This window comes from Synchiropus splendidus, chromosome 10, assembly GCF_027744825.2.
Source record: "Synchiropus splendidus isolate RoL2022-P1 chromosome 10, RoL_Sspl_1.0, whole genome shotgun sequence".
NCBI lineage: Eukaryota > Metazoa > Chordata > Actinopteri > Syngnathiformes > Callionymidae > Synchiropus > Synchiropus splendidus.
This window is the reverse complement of record NC_071343.1, coordinates 10,625,577-10,647,622: the sequence shown is the minus strand read 5'-3', so window position 1 is coordinate 10,647,622 and position 22,046 is coordinate 10,625,577. Positions and strand designations below refer to the sequence as shown.

Genomic DNA, 22,046 nt, shown 5'->3' with positions numbered 1-22,046 from the left:
TCAGTTTTCCATAAAGGTTGGAACTTCATACGTTGTTATTTTTCTCATTCCCATTTTTAATTTGTATTATTTTGTTTTAAATGTATATATTTTTTCAGTTGATGTTTGTATTTTATTTCTAATGTATTATTATTATTATTATTATTATTATTTGTCATTTAAAAACTGTTACTTTCTTTACTTGAATTATTTCTCCCACATTCACTCAAAATGCTGAATTACACTTGTGAACAGTGTCTCTTTGGTCATCTGGCACAGAGTTTGTAGGACAACTTATCAGGACCTCTCAGTTTAGACCATTGGAGGGCTGGTGGTCATATATTTTTTTTCCAAGTCATACGCTTGTTTTCCACTTTCTCTTTACAGTCCTGCCCTATCAAAACACTCCTCTTAACTTTCCTTTTCACTCATTTAAAGGTGCGACATTTTTGCCTCCAAGTAACCATGTTCCGCCTGTAGCCTGTTTGTCAACACCCGAGGACAAGAGAGCATGTTTGGCCAGCTGAGCACCCATTCTGTGGGACGTTGTCACAAACTCCCTGTCACCTTTTACTTCCCTTTTATTGTCCCCTCTGCAAAACAGTGAGTCACCAGGCGGCTAAGCTCGTAAAACGCCTCAAACGGAACCCGAACGATCAACCACAACCTTTTAAAAGGTGCAAAACGCTTGTTGCGAATGTGATTATAATCCTCCGTCTGATTCTCAAACACCGGCTTTGCTTGTCTAAACGCCACAAAATGGAGACTGTCAGCCATAATTGCAGGTTGTGGTCCAAACCGAACCCTTAAGTTGCAGTCAGGTTTGTGTACAGTTTGGCTAGTGGAGAGCGAGCGGACGGGCCGGGGTGTCGGAGGGCAGCGTGGGTTTGCAGTGTGGCCGGCGGCCTCTTAACAGCCACGTTGTACTGTCGGGATGAACTGCAAGTCAAACGGTCCATGTAAAAGGCTCTTGACATGACAGAACGGGACTGTGGGTCTCCGGAGTTTGACCATTTCAAACCCCGTACACACCTAAGTGTGGTCCTACCTTTGAGTAAGGGAGGTCAGACTCATGGAGAGGAGAGACGGAAAACATGTTAGCAATGGAATTGCCGGTCAAAAGAATACGAGGAAGACAAGAATAGAGATGTGTGGATGTCATAAAGGGTGGCATGAAGAGAATAGGTTGCCCAAGATAGGTTGAGGCTTATTAGGTGGTGGAGGAAGGAATAAGTATTGATGTATATGTTGTTGAGAATTATTCTTTATAGTATCTATATATATTATGTTTTAAATGTTTAGTTTTTCTGTTGGCCTTGGTTTAAATGTTTTTTCACATCATGTTTCTGCCATAAGTTATTACTATTGTTAGTGTGTATTATTATTATTATTATCAGAAGTAGTAGTTGTAGAAGTAGTTATCGTTTTTATAACCTAAATTAGGGCTCAGTTTTCCATAAAGGCTGTTGTTATTTTTCCCACCCATTGTTAATTGGTATTATTTTATTTTTAATGTGTATATATATATATATATATATATATATATATATATATATATATATATATATATATATATATATATATATATATATATATATATATATTTTATAATATATATATATATATATATATATATATATATATATATATATATATATATATATATATATATATATATATATATATATATATATATTTTTTTTTTTTTTTTTTTTTTTTTTTTTATTAATGTGGGAGTGGAGGACAGGAATTTCCATAGACGAAGAAGAAGAAGAAGACGTGACTGATGTGTATTTATGTTGGAACAGGTGATGGTGAATCAGAAGATCCACAAAAGAAAAGAAAAAAATAGTGGGTTTCTAAGATGTTTCCAATGATACAAGCATGAATATTCACCACGTGGCTCGTACCCAGATGAGCTAACACAGTTCTGGAATCTTCATCCAGAACCGTCGCCAGATCTCAAGATTGATTTCTTGCGCTGCCATCTGTCATTAAACTTCCTTTTTTTCCCTCAGAATCCAGTGGAAATATTCCTTGTAACCAAGACAATGTAGAGTCGAATAAGAGAGCGTCCTAAAACAAGCATGTTTTTTGCGAGGAAAAGAGATACAATCGAGGGTGTGTGTGTGAGAGAGCGAGTCCATTTTGAAAACAATCTGACTCTTTGTTTCCACTGACGGGTGAAGGTTCTCCAACAAACGCTCTTCACACTGACATGGTCTCTCTCACAGTCTCCATGATTTCATCTAGTACATTCAACTGCAGGAGGGTTTTGGGAGGGTCCTCTGAAAATGAAAGCCTACGTCAGACGCAGGAGGAGTTGTGTGTTTACAGAGTTCAGTGGTAAAGCCACAGAGAATCGTGTTGCCTCGGTTGCAGTGGGATGGATTAACATGAAAAAGGCTCTTAAAGCCATACTTTTTGAAGCATAATCGTTTGAGTTAAGACAAAATCTGTTGGGTTTCTCTCTCAAAACTTAGTTGCTTATTTCCAGCCTTGCACAATATCAAAGAAGGCACCGTCATCGTGAGCTATCACTCTATACACATCAGACCTGACACAAGGAAGACCCACGTTCAGTACAGTACAGTGACTGTGACTTTAAAGACTTTTTAAGAAAGATCGAGCAAACTCAAAGACGCTTGGAAAATGTGTGAAAACCGGCCATTCCAAATACAGTGGTACCGAGTTCGAACAAAAAATTCACTCTCCACACCTCCGAGGCTGGAGCCACACTCCAGGGTTTGATGTCCTGTTGTGGGCTGGAGCTGGGACAGGGATGAGGCGAGTCTGGGACAGAGCTAAGTTACTTGGTTTATGACTTTGTCACAGCCAAACTGCACAGAAGCGCACATTCAGAGCTGGACACGCACCGGGCACCTCTTCACTTCTGGAGAGACGTCACTCACTCGGCAACCCCTCCCACATGCAGCGGCCACACACATAGAGGAACAGCGCACCTGCAGCAGACACTCTACATTCACTCCTACAAAAGCCTACTTTAAGGCTTGGAACGCATTATTCCATTAATTGTAATGGGAAAAATTGATTCCGATTTCGAACAAATCACTTATTGAACGGCCGCCTGGAACGGATTGTGGTCGATAACTGAGGTACCATTGTATATACAGACAATTGTTGGTGTCTAAAGTGAATTCAGAGGAAGTCAGAGTATAGCTACACATGCACTAGTATCCATGTGAGTGAAAATGCATTTGCATTTAAATTCAACCAGCACGTTTTTGTGTTCCTCCAATATGAGACATAATGTTCCTGAGAGTTCAGGTGGTGCGTCATGTTGCACTACACTAGACTAGACTACACTAGACTCATTGGTGTGTGTGTGTGCGGAAGGATGATCCAGTTTAAAGTGTTTTAAGGTGCACAGCAGGGGATCATTTTTTTTGGTCCTCCATAGATGGATCCCTGTCGCACACCTCGAAACCCGAGTCAGCAATGAATCAATGTGGATCTGATTTTTGCATTGCCTGACTGAGAAAATACACGTGTTTATTTGTTGTTAAACTCACTCGGCTGATTCAAGTAGGTGGAGAACAAGACAGGATTTGGGTGGGATGAATATCATTGAAACCCACTCACATGAATACAAACTAACACCTCAAAACTGCTGTAGTTCAGAGACAGCAATCTCAGTTATACAGTGGTTTAAATCACAGGTTATGACTCATAACTACCAGATTTGTTGCTATGAAAGAGGCCTGGCTTTAAAGCAGTATATTCAGCATGGCACTTAAAATGAGGTTGATGGGAACCTACTTCAGTTCAAGTTCCCAAGTTACCATCTGGGACAAGTATCTTTGTCCAAATCTTGATCAAATGCTCCCAATCCTTCACAGGAACTTCCTGTCAATTACAATGTCCCTGTTTGCCCTTGTTAATGTATCAGTGTGATGAAGACGTAAAGTCATTGGCTTAAAATACACCCATGAGGTCACATTCAGAGTCCTGAGAATGAAAAGTAGGTCACAATCTGGTTCATTTGCTCCAACAGTATCAGTGCTCGGAGTTTAGAGACGAGCTTGCTGCGTCCCTCACAGCTGTTGATGACATCCGTGATAAGGAATGTAACTGTTTCTAATGATGGGAGGAGTTTCAGGAAGCAAACTGGAGCCCAGAAACCATCTTATTTACAACACAGCAGAATAGAAAACACTTTCATGGAGCCTGGAATGAGCTTTTCCTTGAAGCACAGCGAAAGAGGGGAAGGAATGAGTCAAATGGATGTTTTTATATATTATCATGGTCAGATTCTTTATGTTAAACAGTGCATTTGTTCTAATAATTGCACTTTATGGAAGGCAGATTTTCTATTTACTAACATTTAATTTAGCTGTGAGGTGCTCTTGTACTCCCCCTAGAGTTTTTATGTATCATCACATTTTCAAACTTCTTCACACGCCGCACAGATTTTCAAGGTTCTCATGACATCACACAACATGACCCCACTTATATGGCAGTAGAACCATTATGACCACTTTCCTGGTTCTTCTCTGCCAAGTAGAGTTCGATCTTCAGCAGTGAAATGCAATGTAAATGTATTTTTCACTGAGATTTTCATATCAAAAAATATTGGAAATGTTGGCACAAGTCCCATGTCACCATCTGGGTCTTTTGATGGATCTATCTGTGGTGAAAGAGTCGCAACACTTTCTTCTTGGTTTGTGTTTTGCGTTTAAATTGTTCTGCCCCGTGTTATCCTCTGGAGCAGTGATATTTTGAAGGCTGAAAAAAGTAAATGTCTTATTTTTTCCTCCAAAAAAGTGCAGATATTATTTCCCAAAGTACATCACAAGTTGTTGTTTTTTTTGTATATGAGCTCAATGTCCACCTGATAAAAAAGAAGGGAGGAGATGTGGACTGTTTCAAAATGAGGAGAGGAGATGAATACATTTTAAAATTGGAAACAAATGAGCATGTTCAGCTGTACTTTTGCTTTTTTCTTTAACTTTTTCTTTAACTGAAATCCAATGGAAGAGATTTACCTCCATATTTGCCCTATACAGTATAATCTCTTTTTTTCGATGTCCCCTCTGGTCACTACCATTTTTTCCAATGGTTATTAATGCTTTCTGTGTTAACAATTTTGAACGATTATATAATTTTTCTAATAATGAAAAATGACTCCTAACCAATAACACTAATAATAACAGTTACAATTTCCTCATAAATCTGTGTCTGACACTTTCAGAGCCCTTCTCTCACCGACCTCCTGACCTCCTGACCTCCATCTGTTTCTCTCTGTGAAATTACCCCCAAAAATGTAGGGAGCAGTAAACTTCAATGGCTCCTATCGGTCATAAAGAGAAAGCGATAAATTCTGTGTCACCCAGGGGCTGTGTGTCATCATGGAGGGAGGAGAGGGCCAGCTTCGCCTTCACCCACATACTTGCTGGAGTCTGTAATGGAGCGGGACAGATGAGTCGTATTTGTCGAAGTTGCCTTGGATTGAGTGTGTAATCTAGTGAGGATGTGGTTGGAGACCTGAGTCAGGATCAGGTCCACCACCTCAGAGTCGATGACCATCAGGAAGAAGATGTGTTGAGGTATCTTGGAGTCTCATTCACAAGTGGGTGAAAGGAGGATGCGCAAGTCTCTCTTGCTGAAGAGCTGAGCCAGAAGGCAAGGCACTTCATGAACAGGTCAATATACATTTGGCCAGAAACTTTGGTATTCTCATTTAGCTACTGTTTACAAGCAACTGAGGGGTGGAGACACAATGTAGGTGGTTCAGACATCATCTAGATGGCTCCTGGATGTCTTCCTGTCGTGGCTTTTTCAGTTACATCCAAGTAGGAGCTCCTGGACTGACAGGCACATAAGAGTATCTCTAGATTTCACTCACCTCATGAAGTCACCTGTCAGCCATTTTCTACTGAGAGGAAAGTCTGGGCTTCTTCCTTCAACTGCTGCCCCCACAACCTGATCTTGGACAAATATTAGAACGTTGAGAGGAAAAAAATCAAACACGATGAAGAGAGCCAAAGAAAATATGCCCATCTAGATTGATATGTAAAATAAACAAATGTAACAATGGAAAACAAGTGGATTGTCTGGACTAGACACGACTTTGAGGAAGAGACTATTTCAACTGAAGAAAGAGCAAGTATCAGCTAAAACTCACAAGGGGTGTACTAATCTTAAATATTTATATACATGACTCTCAGGGTACAGTGTAAATAAAGTCTAAATTTACTATGAAACTGATGGAATGATGAGAAAGAGGCAAAGCACAGTGGAACTGAGCACTAACTATTTGTAGAATCAGAAGTGATGTTTTCATAAACATTCCAGAAGAGAAAGGGCTTGTTTTGTTCTGAGTGTAAACAGTGGAACAGTCTAAGATACGGTCTGGAGCGTTACAGTATAAAGCTCAGCACTCATAATTTATGTTTTGGTTTCTCCTCTGGCTTCGAGAGCAAGTATTAGCTGGTGATAAAGGCAGCGAGAAAGCAAAGAGAGGAAGGAAAAAGTAGGTGAAAAAGTCTAAAGGAGACTTGCCTGGTGATTAAAAAAAAAAGTCCAAGGTGATAAGAAAGCGTCTGATAAGACGTGCTGGTGGGGATTTGAGCAAACGCAGACTGAAGGAGAGGACAGAATAGGGCAAAAAGAGCCTTGAGTGTTTTCTTCTGTTGAGGTTGGACGACATTTTGGGGCAATAAATCTCCCTCTGTTGCCTTCAGCGGTTTCTCTTTTCTGCTGCTGTAGGACCCGTCGTAAAAACAAGTCCAGGTCCCCCTCCACCTGCAGTGTGGTTGTGGGGACATGTGCATCTCATCATTGGCTGGAATCCCAGTGTTCCCACAAGTGTCTGCCACTCAGTTTGGTGCAGTTTATGGCTTGGTCGTGATGGGCTGGTGAAGCTTCGTAAAACAGTGCCCTCATTTTTGAGCCCACTAAATCTCAGCTCTACAATATTTGGCTTTGAACAACTGTTTGAATGGAACCTGATACCATTTTTAAACCAAGAGCTCCACCTTCTGAGCTCTGAAAATAAGGACACTGTTTCATGAAGCCTCACCTGTCCATCACTATGGTTCTATGGGTTACAGTTGTGTACGAAGTTAACCTCAGAATACGTGAATTTTTCAGTGTTATTTCTTGAGAGATCAAACACCCCTTCAAATGTTCACACTGAACTCACTCGCACCCTTCTACTGACACAAACTCCTCAGCTCACCGCTGCAGTGAGTCAGTTTGCTTTTGTTTCTCTGTCAATCATTGGAAAAGTTTGGCATTGGCAGAGATGAACGATCACCGTCTTTGTTTTGTGGCTTTTGACTTGATTTTTGCAGAACCTAAATCTTCAGAATTTAACCTCAAAGAGGACAGTTTAAGGTCAGATTCCAATCACTGAGTCCTCTGCACTGGCTTGTTGATATAAATATCCGTTGGTTTGTGTCGATATATCTGAAGGCAGGCCACACAGCTGCTGAATGTCTTGTGCTGTGAGTGGTTAGCCAAGCTAAGAAGCTTTATCCAGGGATTGAAAAAACAAGCTACGAAAGAGTCAGCCAAAATGATTGTCTATGCCTCTCAGTCATTGAGGACAGACTCCAGTGGAGATGTCAGGATGCCTCATAGATCTTTTTGTTCTATGAAATTTGGATAAATGCAGAAAAGTGACACCTGCTTCCGAGGCCTTTGACTGGGTACCAGAGGTGTCCAAAATATGATGATGTTGGTGAGCAAAAATATGTTTTCATTTGGCTCATAGACTCGTGTGTCTGCCCATGTTAGTTTTACCTGAAGAAAGCAAAGCAAAGACAGCTGCTCGCAGACTCTTAGAAACCAAATGTCCATGACATCGCCATCGCTGCCAAGCACATCACAGATGTGTTGCTGGTCCTAAACACCTTCAACTTACCAGTGAGTAGGTTGACTCTGCCATGGGGACTGACGCCCGAACATCCTGGCTCCTTGGCGTCATGTTTGACAGACGATACTACAACTGTCTGTTAGAATAACACTGTCGCGAACAAATGCGCTGGAGTCTGTGAATCTCCTCAAACTTATTTCAGTTTCAGAGTGAACTTTTCCCCCCCTAGAGAATATCTGGTTCCATTTTCTCATATTCCATTTCACCTCGCCTGTTGGCGAGATTACCTGCAAGGGTTCGTCTTGTCGAAAGATCAACTTGTACTGGAGAGAAAAGCCAGTGTGGAGTTTATTCTTCCACATCTGGCTCTGCTCAGTTGATGTAAAACACCGGGGTGCTCCGACCTCTTGTATATGCTAACGCTGGAATTTCTTACGTCACCCGCTATTCCTCTCCAACATCTGTGTGGCTTTTACACAGAGAAGCCAAACGTGGATTTGCTCATTATGTTTCAGTCATTTGAGCGGAGTAAATAAGGAGCGGCGCATGGTAAGAGTTGCGTAATAGTGGGAGTAAAAATGAGCCACCTCATATCTCTGCGTTCAAGTTTATTGATATCAACAGTGGGAGTGAGTTTTTCCCGAACAATTTTAGACCTCTGAAACATAACTCTTTGTGAATCCTTGTAAGGAAACTCAGTGTAATTCAAGTGTGCATTTAAGGTGGTGGCTTTGCATGTCTGGAAATGCTATGAAGCCAAAGGTTGACACACATCTGCTGACACTTCCGTGTCATCAACTGACTTCTGTGTTGTGAACTGCGTGAGAAAGTTTAATAGGAAACCCACCCAAGTACACAGCCAACATAAAAACTCCACAACACAGAAATGAAATACATTACATAAAACTTATAGATAAAACAATAATATATTTTCACTGTCTAATTTTCACGCACCACGTGGATTTAGCTTCAAACATGCCAAGGTGTTGTGATCAATACTATTTCAGATTTTCAGTCGCTCAGGAAAGAGGATTTTCTTTGGTGGACAAGCACCACATCAAGTTCAAATACAAATAAAATAGTGTTCTTTCTTTTTTTTGACAATTTCAATATTCATGAAATATGTTAGGTTTGGTTTGATAATTTATTTTTATTTTATTTTATTTTGTTTTATGTGTATCTCTCGCAGTCCAACATTTCTAGAGAACATTCAGAATTTTATGTGTAATAAAAAAAGATTTTTGTGTTTTTAATGTTCTGTTTCCAAATTATTTACAAATTTAAAAAAAAATGAATATATATGATTAACAGAGAATTTAGAAGTTCACCAGAACAGCCCTAAGCAAATGTTCATTTGCACTTTTTGCTGAAACACAGCAATGGATCACCTAGGATCATTTGAGCTTCAACCTCAAGCTCTGGTATAAAATCTTGCTACAAATGTAATGCTTCTACTCGCGACGTTTCCGCTCCGGTTAAATTAAGAAAGCAGAGAACACATGAAGCAACAGTTCAGTCCGAGTGTAACCTGAACTTAATGGAGCATCGCTGAGCCAAGAACACATCGACATGTGTCTTGAATTATGAATCCTGAACAGAAAAGTGTTTTCGTGGACTAAATTCTGACAAGGCAAAGCCTCAGTCTAGTTTTGAACCTGGTCCTCGACCTTGAAGCGTCTGTTGTTCAGTGCTCGTCGTCAGAGTTTGGCTCACATTCATTTATTTGAAGTGGATTTACCCAGCCTGGTGTCTGCCAGTGGTTTGTGGGCTCTTCTTGTCACGCCGTAGGTCTGGCGTGACGGTCTGGTTGGGGAATATTTGGATGAAAATGCAGAATACGCTCCACAGTAAAGGCAGTTGCAACATGTTTTAAAGGTTTAAATTTAGCCAAATCTGTCATGCTTTGAAAGTAGTTTGTGGTTGACCTGTTGGCAAGAAGAGTTTTAGTTCTAAAGGATATACACAGCATCATTTTATTGGTCTGAATTTTGTACGTATTCTATGTACAAAAATGCACCCACGCTTTTCAAACAATGCTTCTCGCTGATCACATGCTTCCATGTCTTCCTTACTCTGGTATTGCTGTACATCAACATATCCACCAGGGGGCGCAACAAACTCCAAAAACAAAATGGCGACCGTGGATGAAGTATTGGTAATGTTCCTCTTGCACGAAAAATGAAAACAGCGGCAGCGTTGTGCAGGGCTAAAAATATTTGGTGATATATTGCAACTGGACGACAGAGAATTTCCACCATTGTTAGGACCTTGTGTCTCACTAGAGCTAAGTTTCAGGTAGTAACTGCAACACTGCCACCACGGTCTTCAGTGGTACTGCACCATTTGGTCCGTGTCCGTAAGTTTTTTTTCCTGGTACGAGGCGACAGTAACCCCTCACCAAGATTGTGACATGGTTGTGTGCCATTTTTGGGATCGCACATTGCATGCTGTCGGCGCTAGGCAAGGTTGTTGACACCCTTATGTTGGGCCCATCCCGGCTGTGAGTGGTTGTTACAGTCGGTATGGTGCATGTTTTCACTTGTAAAATGCTGACATCTAGGCGTATGGTGTCCATGGGAGGAGACATTGTGGTGTGGGTGAGAATCTTCAGAACGTTGTCCCCCTCTTTTAGCAGGATGTAGATCTGCACACTGTACATGTTACGACACAGCATCTGGCAAACAGCAACATCTGTCTCATCCCATGGTGCACCATTGTCACCAGAACTGACGCTCATTGAACGCTGTTCTTATTTACAGAGGCCACTTCATGACAGTCTCAGCTCTAAAATCTTGAATATGAACAATTTCAATGAAACCTCACATCATTTTTAAACCAAGAGCGCCACCTACTGAGCTCTGAAAATGAGGACACTGTTTCATGAAGCCGCAGCAACGTGTCACCCTTCGGTAATGTTCCCAAGCCACCCATCGGTCCAACTGCAGGATGAATGACTCAGGACAAATGCATACCACCTGCTGATGATACCAGGCTCAGAAGATTCCAGAGCAACATAAGTATTTCTGTGCTGTTGGTGTGAGTAATGGACAAAAAGAAGAGATCAGGGGAAGTGGAGTTGTGTTGGACCGCACACGTCCCTGGACGATCATAGGCCACGGCAAAAGCTCATAGCTGTGGTTGAGTCTTTGAGGACGACCCAGTGGCGACAAGGGCCACATTTCCACTTTCCTCGGACCCCACCCTTTTAGAGACTGAGATTGTGGAAGGTGAGCGTGCTCGAACTAGACCTTTTGAGCTGTCAATGCAAAGGAGCATCAGTTTTATCAGGACAGGAGTTGGTTCCAAGAGGCACGGTGAATGAAGAAATGGTCTTTTCGTTTTGGACTCCGCTGCAATAGGCTTTCACTTTACAGGTTCTGCTGGTGTGTCACATCTAAATAAATAACTGTTTCACTTGGTACAGGGCACCATCAGTAAGGCTACTACTTCTACCTCTCACTTCCTAGCCCCAATTCCTCTCAAACCTACTCCACTCAAACACTTTTTTATGATGTTGAGTTTCACCAGCAGGTGGCTCTGTAGTGCAGGGAATACACACCATCCGACACTTCAAGGTGCTTAAACTCAGTCGAAGGCCAGCAGGGATTTTGGAATTGTGGAGTGAGTACTGCAACTCCAGTAGCTTGGACTCAACACATTTCTCAGACAGGAAGTGAACCAGACATGAGAAATGAGTGAGTCACACACACCGTACAACTGTACAAAGTTGCTGGACAGAAAATTGGTGCGAGAGTGGATGGTACTCAAACACTTATGTGTCAACATGCAATGCAGCAGACTGACTCAGGCGTCAAGATTGATGAGATGAGAAAGTGCATTAGCAAGTGGTCGATATTTGACACGTGGATTGATGTGGGAATGTTTTGTTCTTGCGCTTGAATTGTCTGTGTCCTTGGGTTCTCTGATTGGCTGAGATCTATTTTACGATGTCACATGTTCGGGGTGAACTGGTCATTCTGAAAAATTCGGAACTCTTCTGAATCCTGTTTTCGTATCCACCTAGCTCAATGTTGAGTTGTGACGAATGGGTCGGTTCTTGAAGTTGGCTTCCTCTGCTTGTGTCTTTCCAAACACGCTGCCACCCGTATCATCAGTGGTTGAGGCTGCTGCATAAATCTCTAATCTAAACCATGTGCTATCTAGTTTGTGGAAACATGGGTCTCGTTGTCAGGGGTCAGCTTGTTGGCTTGCCCCCACTCAGCTTGTGTTTTGGTTTCCTCCTCCTTGCGTCCTACCGATAACAACTTTATTTTTTGGCTAGCAAAATATGATGAATGATGTAAGGCAATAAGTCCCTGGAATAAAATGGCCGCCTTCCGCTAGCCGGAAGTAGCTGAAAACATCTGGCAAATCGATGCGACTGATACACAGCCACAGATTTTAAAATGAAGTTTGAAGTTCCGCTATCGGCTCGTGTCCTGCTCTTGACTACAGGAAATGAGACTGTGACTCATCCTTTCCATGGGGTCATTATTTTCTCCCACCGCAGTGACTTATGGGGAAGGGAAAATCCATAAAGCGCCTCGTGCTACATCACCTCTCTGGCAACTGACTTCTGCTGCCCGCAGATGTCTTTGTCATCGTGGTATCATTTGAGTCATGTCGGAGAGCGACAGGCTGTTTGAAGCACCGGGGGAGGAAAATGTCTGCCCACTACGGCGCTGACTCGTGGAAAAATGGAGCGTCTGCGAGCGAGCATGCCTTTTCATGATTGTCATGGTTTAACAGTGGCGTCTGCGGAAAAGCGAGGAACCTGCAGTGAGTTAGGGGGAAAATCGCGCTCCCCCTGCTCCTCCTGGCCTCTCAAAGCTTGCGGTGGGACTTTTTAAAGGCAATCTAAAACCACACTTCTTTTCCAGTAAATTGTACTCCCCCTTCGCAACAGAGTCCGCAAAGAATGACGGCTAACAAGCTGTGTCATTCCTGATGCGACGTTTAGAAGGTCCAGACTGCAGAAGAAGGTTTGTCCGGAAATGTTGTACATTGTGAAATGTACAAATGAAAATAGACATTTGAGAAAAATACAAGAGCATTCACTTTTTTATGATGTTGAGTTTCACCACCAGGTGGCTCTGTAGTGCAGACAATAGACACCATGTGATGTCAAGAAACTCAGTCGAAGGCCAGGAAGGATTTTGGAATTGTGGAGTGAGTATTGCAACTCCAGTGGCTTGGACTCAACACATTTCCCAGACATGAGAAATGAGTGACTCACACACATCACGCAAATGGAGTTGCTGAACAGTTGCTTGGTTATAGAGTGGATGGTGCTCTGTTTAGCTGTTCCACCGGTCCAAATAAGTTGCCAGTCGACGTTTCGTTCTGTTTTTTTGGTGGTTTCTAAGACGTCGGCATCTCACAGCATCTGTTACTGTAAATACACAGTGCGTGGTACCAGAGCGAATCCCACTTACCTGAGTGAGTCACTGGGAACAGTGCGTGTCCAAGGTCCTTGAGTGGACAGGAAGTTGTTCTGGTTCATGGAACCAGTGAGTGAGTTCCCTTGGTCGCAAAACAGGAAATAAGTCCCACAAATCTGACTGAGTCCCTGCAGAGTCTCTGAAGGATAATCCCAAGCAGTTGCTGAATTCCACTCAAATGATTTTAGTGTCTAATGAAAAGAGCCTCAACAACGTTTTTGGAAAAACTGCTGATTCCTCTATATTTGAGCACGATGAGGACTGTAGTGTCAGACGCTGTTTCAGTTGGCGCCATCTCAGTCTTCAAACATGTAACTGATGCTTGAAACACTGGAGCTTTAGTTCAGCATGGGAAACTGTCACCACTGAAATTTGCTTTAGAAATGTTTCACATTTCTCTTTTTTTGTGACATTTTGTGAGAGGTATTTAAAGCATAGGTTTTAACCAGAGTTGAACCAGTGACTTGTTTCCTGGGAGACAGTGAATCTGACTCACCTGCAGACAGGAGCTCAGAGCTGCCACCTGCAGGTCAGCATGCCCTCATTTCACCTTTCGTTTAATTTTGCTCTTTGAAGCCTGGTTGAGTAAAAAGAGAAAGGTCAAGCTGAGCGTCAGTGTCCTGGAGTCTCTTCACACAAACATAAGGCTCATTTACTCGACCTTCTAATCCAGGGGTGCAGGCGCGTTTGTTTGTTGTTGTGGCTCGGGAGGAAATGATGTCATGTCAGCCAGCGACTTGCTGCACTTTTTTTTTTTTCTTTTGCTGGGAGGGATCATTTATTTATCTAAGAATCAAGGCCACTTGAAGGGAATTCTGGGAGATGATAGCTTTGCACTCAACTTGTCTTTCTTTCTTTCTTTCTCAACCTAATGATACCAAATATTTATTGCTGACTTGAAACCAAAAACAGACATTATTATTATTATTATTATTATTATTATGGTCAGTTCAATCATTTTTCATTGATTATCAATTTAATTTTTTTATTAATTTGACCGCAAATCGTAACTTCTTGTTAACTAACTTTTTTTCTCTTTAAATATGACCTTGATTTATTAATAGTAATATAAAAACTGAATCATATCAAACTGTAATGGAAAAAAAATGTAACATATAATGTATACTCACATGTTTCTGCAGTAACAATTGAATATTTTGCTACAATGAATACATAGTTATCTCATTTAAACTAACATTTGACTCCTAGTTTTTACTACGTTTATACTTTTTTGATAATTTTATGCTTTTAATGCCTCTCTCTTATTCATTTATTTACTTCTTGAATCATCATGGAGGGAGTTAGTTTGTTAAATCCATCATGTCCAATGGTGTTGGACAAAAAAAATACATAAATAAATAAAGTTGGGAGAGCAAGGAACAGCTTCTTTTATTGAGTGACTGTGGTTGATTCTTTCCCAAAAACGCTGGCGTTGACAGACCTTTCTGAGCTTCACTGATGTTGAGAGTGTGTTCCTGTTCTGTCCCTGTTCCTCCAGGAGACGAGGGGAGCTGTACAGCAGACGGGCAGACCTACACCAACAGGGATGTCTGGAAGCCGGATCCCTGCCGCATCTGTGTGTGCGACAACAGTCAGGTGCTGTGCGAAGAGATCCTGTGTGAGGAGCTGACCAACTGTGAAAAGGTCATGACCCCCGAGGGAGAGTGCTGCCCCGTGTGCCAGTCCGACTCACCCAGCAGGGGCGGCGGTCAGGGAAGCTTCGGTGAGGACGCTCCACCTCCCTGGTTCTCTGGATCATCTCAACTCATCATTATTCTGTGCACATGGTGGATGGCTGTAATTTAAACTCCGTGGAAAACAAACATTCACAGCCACACTACGATTATCATCAGCGACTTTCATCTATGAAAAGGGAAAATGGCCTGCAGCCATCAGTAACAATACTTACCGAGTGACAAGCTGTGCGCTGGTTCGTGAAGCTTCACAAACCAGCGCTCTTCAGTAGGTGGCGCTCTAAAATATGATGCCACATTTAGTTGAACTGGTTCAAACCCAAAGATTGAACAGCACAGTGCCCTCTAGTGGGCTCTGAATGAGGTTTCATGAAGCTTCATAAGGCCATCACTCACTCCCTCCACTACTATTTTCTCTACAGTAACAACTTCTAATATTACTACTTTGCTCCCATCTGCTCTCTTTCAAAGTCCTCTGCTGATACTGGCTACACCCACTACGACAATACGATGTCAATTATTGTCGCACAAAGCAAGGACTGAAACTGCTATCCAGTACTGCTGCCATGCTGCGTTGCGACTTGCACTCATTCCCATACAAACGGAGATTCAACAATGTCACTGTGGTCTTAAACTATGCCACTATTACTACTACTTGAAACACTATCAAACATGAGGCTAATACCGCTCATGTTGCAGTTACATTTTACTTAAAATTTCTTCATTTAGAAAATAGTATGACTACTACTACAATAAACACAATCTGAAAACAGCTAAAAAAGGATGTCCAGCACTACTTGTACTTTGTCGTTGAGCATTTCCTGTGAGGGGCTGCCACGGAAAACTACCTACCGAGTGACACTTGTCCTCTTCATGTCCTCCTGTATCACATCCAGTTATACTACATGTGCCATTACTTGAGTACTGCTTATGCTGCTGATCATACCACAACTGGATCTACTCCAGTTAATGGTTTGACGCTTGAAGATGCTACTACAAATACCTTCAAGCAAAAACAAAAACTATTGATACGTCTTGGGTAATTGCTTCTCATACTTCTGCATCTTACAATACTTTAAAGCTTTAATACAATGGCAACATTACTACACCTAATGGTACTTCTACTACTGCTGCTTTGTCAACTACTTCTTCCGATTGGAGTAATACTACTAACTCAATAAGTCTTATAACCAACTCACGCTGCTTCTCCTGAACTTCCTGCTAGTATCAGAATACTTCTACATGTAATAACGCTGTTGCCATTACTGATATCACGAAAACGGTCTACTGCTAGTGTCGCTTCTACTAGAATAGCTTGTATAGCAAATATGACTACTACCAAAAAGATTTTCAAGTGACTCATTCTTCAACCTCTAAACATCCACGAAAGTGTGACAGTGTAACAGCAAGAATGAACACCTAAAGAGATCTGTCTTTACTGTCTTTGACAGGTGGCGGCAGGATTTACAAGGTATTTCGCCTTTTTTCTAGTCATAATGTGTTGGTCCTAATGCGCTAGCGACATTTTAAAACACTTTTTTTTAACTCTCAGGGTCAGAAGGGAGAACCAGGCGATGTCCCACTAGTGACTGGAATCAGAGGCCGACCTGGCCCGATGGTGAGAACCCTTGGTCTTGATAAAGCTACTGTACAGAAAAGTGCTTTGGGGAAATAACAGTGGTAGCTTCAAAAACATTTTTTTATGACTTAAAGTGAATCGAAATGTTATCAAACTAAAAAAAAATGTTTTTGTTTTATTTTTATAGCCGAGTTAAAACAGTTGAATATTTGAATTTGCAATACGAATCAGGCTGAATAAATGCAAGAGCATGAATGCAGCTGTTATTTTGACAATTCTAGAAAGATCAAAGTCAGGGTGAAAAAAAATGAAGCACCAAAATTGAAAATTGAGTCTTTTGTGATTGAGTGTTTGCTCCATCCATCAGGGGCCACCCGGTTCTCCAGGAGAGAGGGGATCTCGAGGAAACAAAGGAAGACCCGTAAGTCCGAGCCACTGAATATTTCAAGACCATCTTCATCTAGACTCTGACCTTTGATCTTCATCCAGTTGAAATGTGCCATACAATATGAATTGCTTTGGCAAGATGAGGTGTTAAAATGTTAAGACTTTGTTTTGAAAAGTGACAAAAGTACGAACCATTTCTTTGATCCCTGATGAAGTGTGAGTGGAATTTTACAAGGAAGGGCAAGTGTAGCTCCAAGTGCTTCCAGTGCATGGCCTTTTATTGCTGTGTTTGGAGGAGAAAATGATGACAATCCAGTGATCCTGGAACAACAGTCCCCTGATCTGTTTATGATTTAACGGCGGCTAAATTACAAGCTAGTGACAGATTTGTGTTTCTCTTGATTCCCTCAGGGACTGCGGGGCCCTGCAGGTTACGATGGCGAGCCCGGAATTCCAGGCCAGCCTGGTGAACCAGGACCTCCAGGACAGCCATCGCACCCAGGAGTGAGTCGAGCACCGACATGCAGAGACATGAGCCAACGCAAGACGGATGATCTCAGCTGAGGCGCCGTCGGCTAGAAGCGAAACAAAGTCTTTTTTTTTTGGTTCCTTTTACTGATACCAAAACCCATTTGAAAGCGCCATGATATTCACTTGCTTGAACATGGTTGCATTAATGGTGTGTTGCTCACCGGCAGGGTCTTGGATCTCAGATGGCGACAGGTTTTGATGGGAAAGCCGGACCACAGGGCATGCTGAGTGGGGCTCGGGTGAGAAAACATCGCCTCCGATATTCACAGAAATATGAATTCCAATCCTTTAAAGCACTTCATTATGATTGTTTTCTTTTGTTTTTTTATGCATTTGTTTATACTGTTCTTTTTAAATGAGGCATTTCCAAGTTTAAACATCATTCTTGAAGCTGCTCGCAACCATTTTCCCCTCTCTTATCTATATTATTTTATATATATTGACCACTGGAAAGGCCCATGGTTTTTGTGCTTTGAAGTGAAGGAAAATTTCCACATTAATGCCAGAATCTTAATGGACCACAACTTTCGCAAGAGCAAGAAACTTCCACTCATCCATTTCCTCACCTGGTTTGAATGATACTGACATTCACATCCTGTGAAATCCAAAACAGCCAGGAGAACAAGCGGTACTGAGAGTAAAAGATCACTCTTCCAACTCCAAAAACCACCAAAGCATGGTTCAAAAGAGAGATAAAGAAGTAGATCTGGAGATCATTGAAGTGAAAACAAGAGATGTTGAAGTGGCAACAGGCAGTACAGTCCATGGACAAGTGCAACATTTGTAGGTAATTTCATTGGAAAGAACATTAAGACTGGTCGGCTATATGGACCCATGAATGACACTTTATCAGTCGACAGGAGTGAAACCGACCAAGGAATAGTGACCAAAAAAAAAAGAGTACGGAGCACAGTGACATCCAAACAAACTGCGTGCTAAAGCAAGACTATTGAATTTACCAGAGCGAATAGAGACACAAGCACTTGGCGTCATAAATCCAGTGCTGCTACTGAAAGACTGCTTGACATATCACCTGCTGAAGTGGAGTGGAGAAGAAGAAGAGGGACCTTCTTCCAACCGCATGCAACAATCATAATGAGACAAATGAAGGTTGACTTCAACTAAATAATATCAAGGACACACAGAGACGAAACCAAACATAATGACTTGAAAAAAGACATTTCGACAATTAAAGCATGAACTGTGGGAATGAAATATGAAGACATTTTTTATTTTACTTCATAGGGAGAAGCTGGAACACGGGGACCCCCTGGACCAAATGGCAGCCCAGTAAGACAAGACGAAAGCTTTTTTTAATGCACAAATGGAACCAGCTGATTTCATCTCGCTTCTTCTTCTAGGGTCAAGCTGGACCACAAGGGCCTCCTGGAGATGTCGGTGATCCTGGCCACATGGTACGAAATCTGATTTCAACACTTTTTTTCTCGTAAATAGATCATGTTTTGTGAAGTATCGTGGAAAGTCTGGATGTGTACACTTGAGTGACACGGTATATCCCTCACCAAACTGTGTCCCAGGGTCCACCTGGTCAAAGAGGCCCGGAAGGACCAGCGGGGAAAGCAGGAGAGGATGTAAGTTACCCTGATGAGCATCACTTCAAAGATACTGTCACAGCTACTGTAGCCACCGATTCCATATGTATATATATATATATATATATAGAGTACAAATGAAAGTCCTGCTATGAAGTGATGTGTCTTTCCACCGACTAATGTCTAACGTCCGCGCAGGGAGAGCCTGGAAGAGCAGGAAATGCTGGAGAAGTTGGATTCCCTGGATCATCTGTGAGCATCTCAACCATCCATCAGCCAAACTTGTTTGATAAAACCCTCTGAATAGTGCAAAAGTTATATTTGATGTTCCTCACTTTCAGGGTCCAAGAGGCTTCCCTGGTACACCTGGACCTCCTGGACTGAAAGGACAAAGAGTGAGTCTCATCCATTGTGCTGTGTTTTCACGCACACTTACTGTAGCATTGTTCTAAACACATCTATGTTCACAGGGACATTCTGGACCACTGGGACAGAAAGGTGAAACAGGAGCAGTAGGATCAAAGGTGGGACAGAAGTGGACTTTCATTCAGGCTTAATAAACCGCCAGAAAGAAGTCAAAGCTGAAAGTCAACAACTGGAACTAGTGTGTCTGTCGTTCCAGGGTGCAACAGGCCCATCAGGTCCAATGGGAGCACCAGGCCCGATGGTAAGCGTCTAACACCTGTATTAAAATGGTAACTCTTACTATAATTGTGAACAAATGAGGCTTGTTCTGGCAAATGGGTGAATGTGTGAAAACACAAGATATCGATGAATGAGTTTAGTCCTTATTGTTTAAGTATATGTTTAAGTATTTGTTTAACATGACAGATAGGATTTTGTTTCTCTTTTGTCATATTTTTTGGACTGGTTTTCGGGCCTTCTTTGAAGACTGTTTTAAACCCATGTTAAATAGTGGTGCAGAGTCCAAAACAGGTCCTATTGCTACCTTTAGAATCGACACGCGATGGCTCAATAACTTGCTTTTTCATTTGAGCACTAACTTGACGCCCCTTTGAAAAGATGCAAACCCAAGTTATCATGTTATGTTATCTTGATAACTCACTCTGTCACCTTCTGCCGACGCATTTTAGGCCTAAAGACTGTTTGGTAGTAAGTGACTGACTGAATGTTGAAACATTGATCGTGCCTCACCAGGAGGTCAGTTGGCTACCGATCCAGTTTTGACCGCATCCTTCGACACAAATGCAGTTGTTATTCCTCCACACTCCCAACAATAAATTATATTTCTGAGTACAAACAGTTAAAAGGAAGTGTAGTACACTGGAATATAAAGCCATCACAAGATCAAACCTCCAAATACACAGAGAAGATATGAAGTGGGAAGCTTCTTGCACGCAAATATACCTTGCATTGATCCATACATGAAGAGATTTGTTATTGTTTTGTTTTGTTTTTTACTAGACATCTTTTCCCTCACCCACTAAAGGTAGATATTGATTTAAAGATCTAGTAACAATCAAATAAAAGAGTTCCAAAGTTGAGCGTCCCATTGATAGAAGCCATCACTGTATTCGCTCAGTTGGGTGAAGTATCAGGGAGGTAGGGATCAGCTCTGCAAAGTTGTTGTCTGTAAAGCTTCTTTTCGTTTCAGGGTCCGGCTGGAATGCCTGGCGAGAGGGGGCGCTCCGGACCAACAGGCACTCCGGTAAGCGTGAATACCTGAATTAAGTTCAGGAGTATTCTCTTCATCGTCAGTCAGCGTGTTAGTGGTCAAGCATTCTGGGACTAAGCAGTGGTGTGGTTTCAGGGAAAACGTGGATCGTCCGGGAATATCGGCAAACCAGGCCCTATGGTGCGGCATCCGGGCATCTGATCAAACATGGGCTTCTTTCTGTAGCTGCATTTTCGCTAACTTTTATTTAATAACTATTTAAATACTAGGGTCCTTTAGGGTTGAGTGGTCCACCTGGATATCCTGGAATGCCGGGAATGAAGGCAAGTCAAAATTCCATGATGTTATTATGGTTCATTTCCCTGTTCCCAATTCTTGACATTGGTTTTCCAATGGTCCCACACAGGGCCAGCCTGGTCCTACTGGAGTTCGGGGTCCTGAGGGCCCACAAGGACAGAGAGGAGAGACTGGTCGCCAGGGTAACGCAGGATCACTTGGCCTCAGGGTAAATTACCACTCATATAATCCTTTTTATTTTCAATTTCGTTTGACATTGCTCTCTGTTCTGTCAGGGTCCCACAGGCACCGATGGTGGTGTCGGTGCCAAAGGACCTGTGGTACGTAGCTACTGAACTGATTTTTTTCTCCAAAATAAATGTACAGTATTTTGGATGTGAACTTTTTTTTTTTGCTGTGCCACAGGGCAATCTTGGTCCACAAGGTCCCGGTGGCCATCTTGGACCTCCAGGTCCACCTGGTCCTCAGGGAAGCACTGGCCAGCCTGGAATCAAAGGACAACTGGTACAAAAGTCTCTTCATGCGTTGGAGCCTGAACTTCATTACCGATTCTAGTGGTAACATTGTTTTCGGTTGAAGGGAGATGTTGGTGTTCCCGGATTTAAAGGAGAGGCTGGACCCAAAGGAGAACCTGTAAGATAGAACTATTCTCAGTTTGTTTGGGCTCCTGTAATAAGTGCTTATTATTTCTTTTTGAACAGGGTCCACCAGGATCTCAAGGTCCAATAGGCCCTCAGGGAGAGGAGGGTAAACGCGGACCTCGAGGTGAACCTGGAACTATCGGACCTCCCGGCCCAACAGGAGAGAGGGTAAGTCTAATGTTGATTCCATGGCACTACACTTGGCCAACCCACTTTAGCAAGACTACGCCAATTATATTTGGATTAAGAAGGTGTCTGTCTCCACCTAGTGTAAGAGTCAAGAAGTACAACAAATTCCATCTCTATTGGGCTATAATTATGGTGCATTTATTCTTCCCACAATAAGGAATTTTTGCCCGTTACGGCTGCATATGTTCCATCCACCTTAATATATGAAAGACAGACAGACAGTTCATCTGAGAACTGCGATTGAACACGGTTACTTAGAAGAGTGTTGATCAGTTACAG

The 22,046-nt window shown here is 42.1% G+C and overlaps 1 protein-coding gene across 1 annotated transcript in view; it reads left to right on the top strand.

Annotated features, from left to right (window-relative positions):
• The window catches only part of col5a2a (collagen, type V, alpha 2a), a 37,465-nt gene that overhangs the window by 4,879 nt on the left and 10,540 nt on the right, over positions 1-22,046 (top strand). The window contains exons 2-22 of the mRNA XM_053877501.1: positions 14,759-14,983; positions 16,406-16,425; positions 16,507-16,572; positions 16,901-16,954; positions 17,332-17,424; positions 17,619-17,690; positions 18,697-18,741; positions 18,813-18,866; positions 18,990-19,043; positions 19,203-19,256; positions 19,346-19,399; positions 19,475-19,528; positions 19,627-19,671; positions 20,620-20,673; positions 20,776-20,820; positions 20,910-20,963; positions 21,047-21,145; positions 21,213-21,257; positions 21,343-21,441; positions 21,517-21,570; positions 21,639-21,746. Of these exons, the coding sequence (XP_053733476.1) occupies positions 14,759-14,983; positions 16,406-16,425; positions 16,507-16,572; positions 16,901-16,954; positions 17,332-17,424; positions 17,619-17,690; positions 18,697-18,741; positions 18,813-18,866; positions 18,990-19,043; positions 19,203-19,256; positions 19,346-19,399; positions 19,475-19,528; positions 19,627-19,671; positions 20,620-20,673; positions 20,776-20,820; positions 20,910-20,963; positions 21,047-21,145; positions 21,213-21,257; positions 21,343-21,441; positions 21,517-21,570; positions 21,639-21,746 (1,448 nt within the window). The remainder of the gene's footprint in view (positions 1-14,758; positions 14,984-16,405; positions 16,426-16,506; positions 16,573-16,900; positions 16,955-17,331; positions 17,425-17,618; positions 17,691-18,696; positions 18,742-18,812; positions 18,867-18,989; positions 19,044-19,202; positions 19,257-19,345; positions 19,400-19,474; positions 19,529-19,626; positions 19,672-20,619; positions 20,674-20,775; positions 20,821-20,909; positions 20,964-21,046; positions 21,146-21,212; positions 21,258-21,342; positions 21,442-21,516; positions 21,571-21,638; positions 21,747-22,046) is intronic.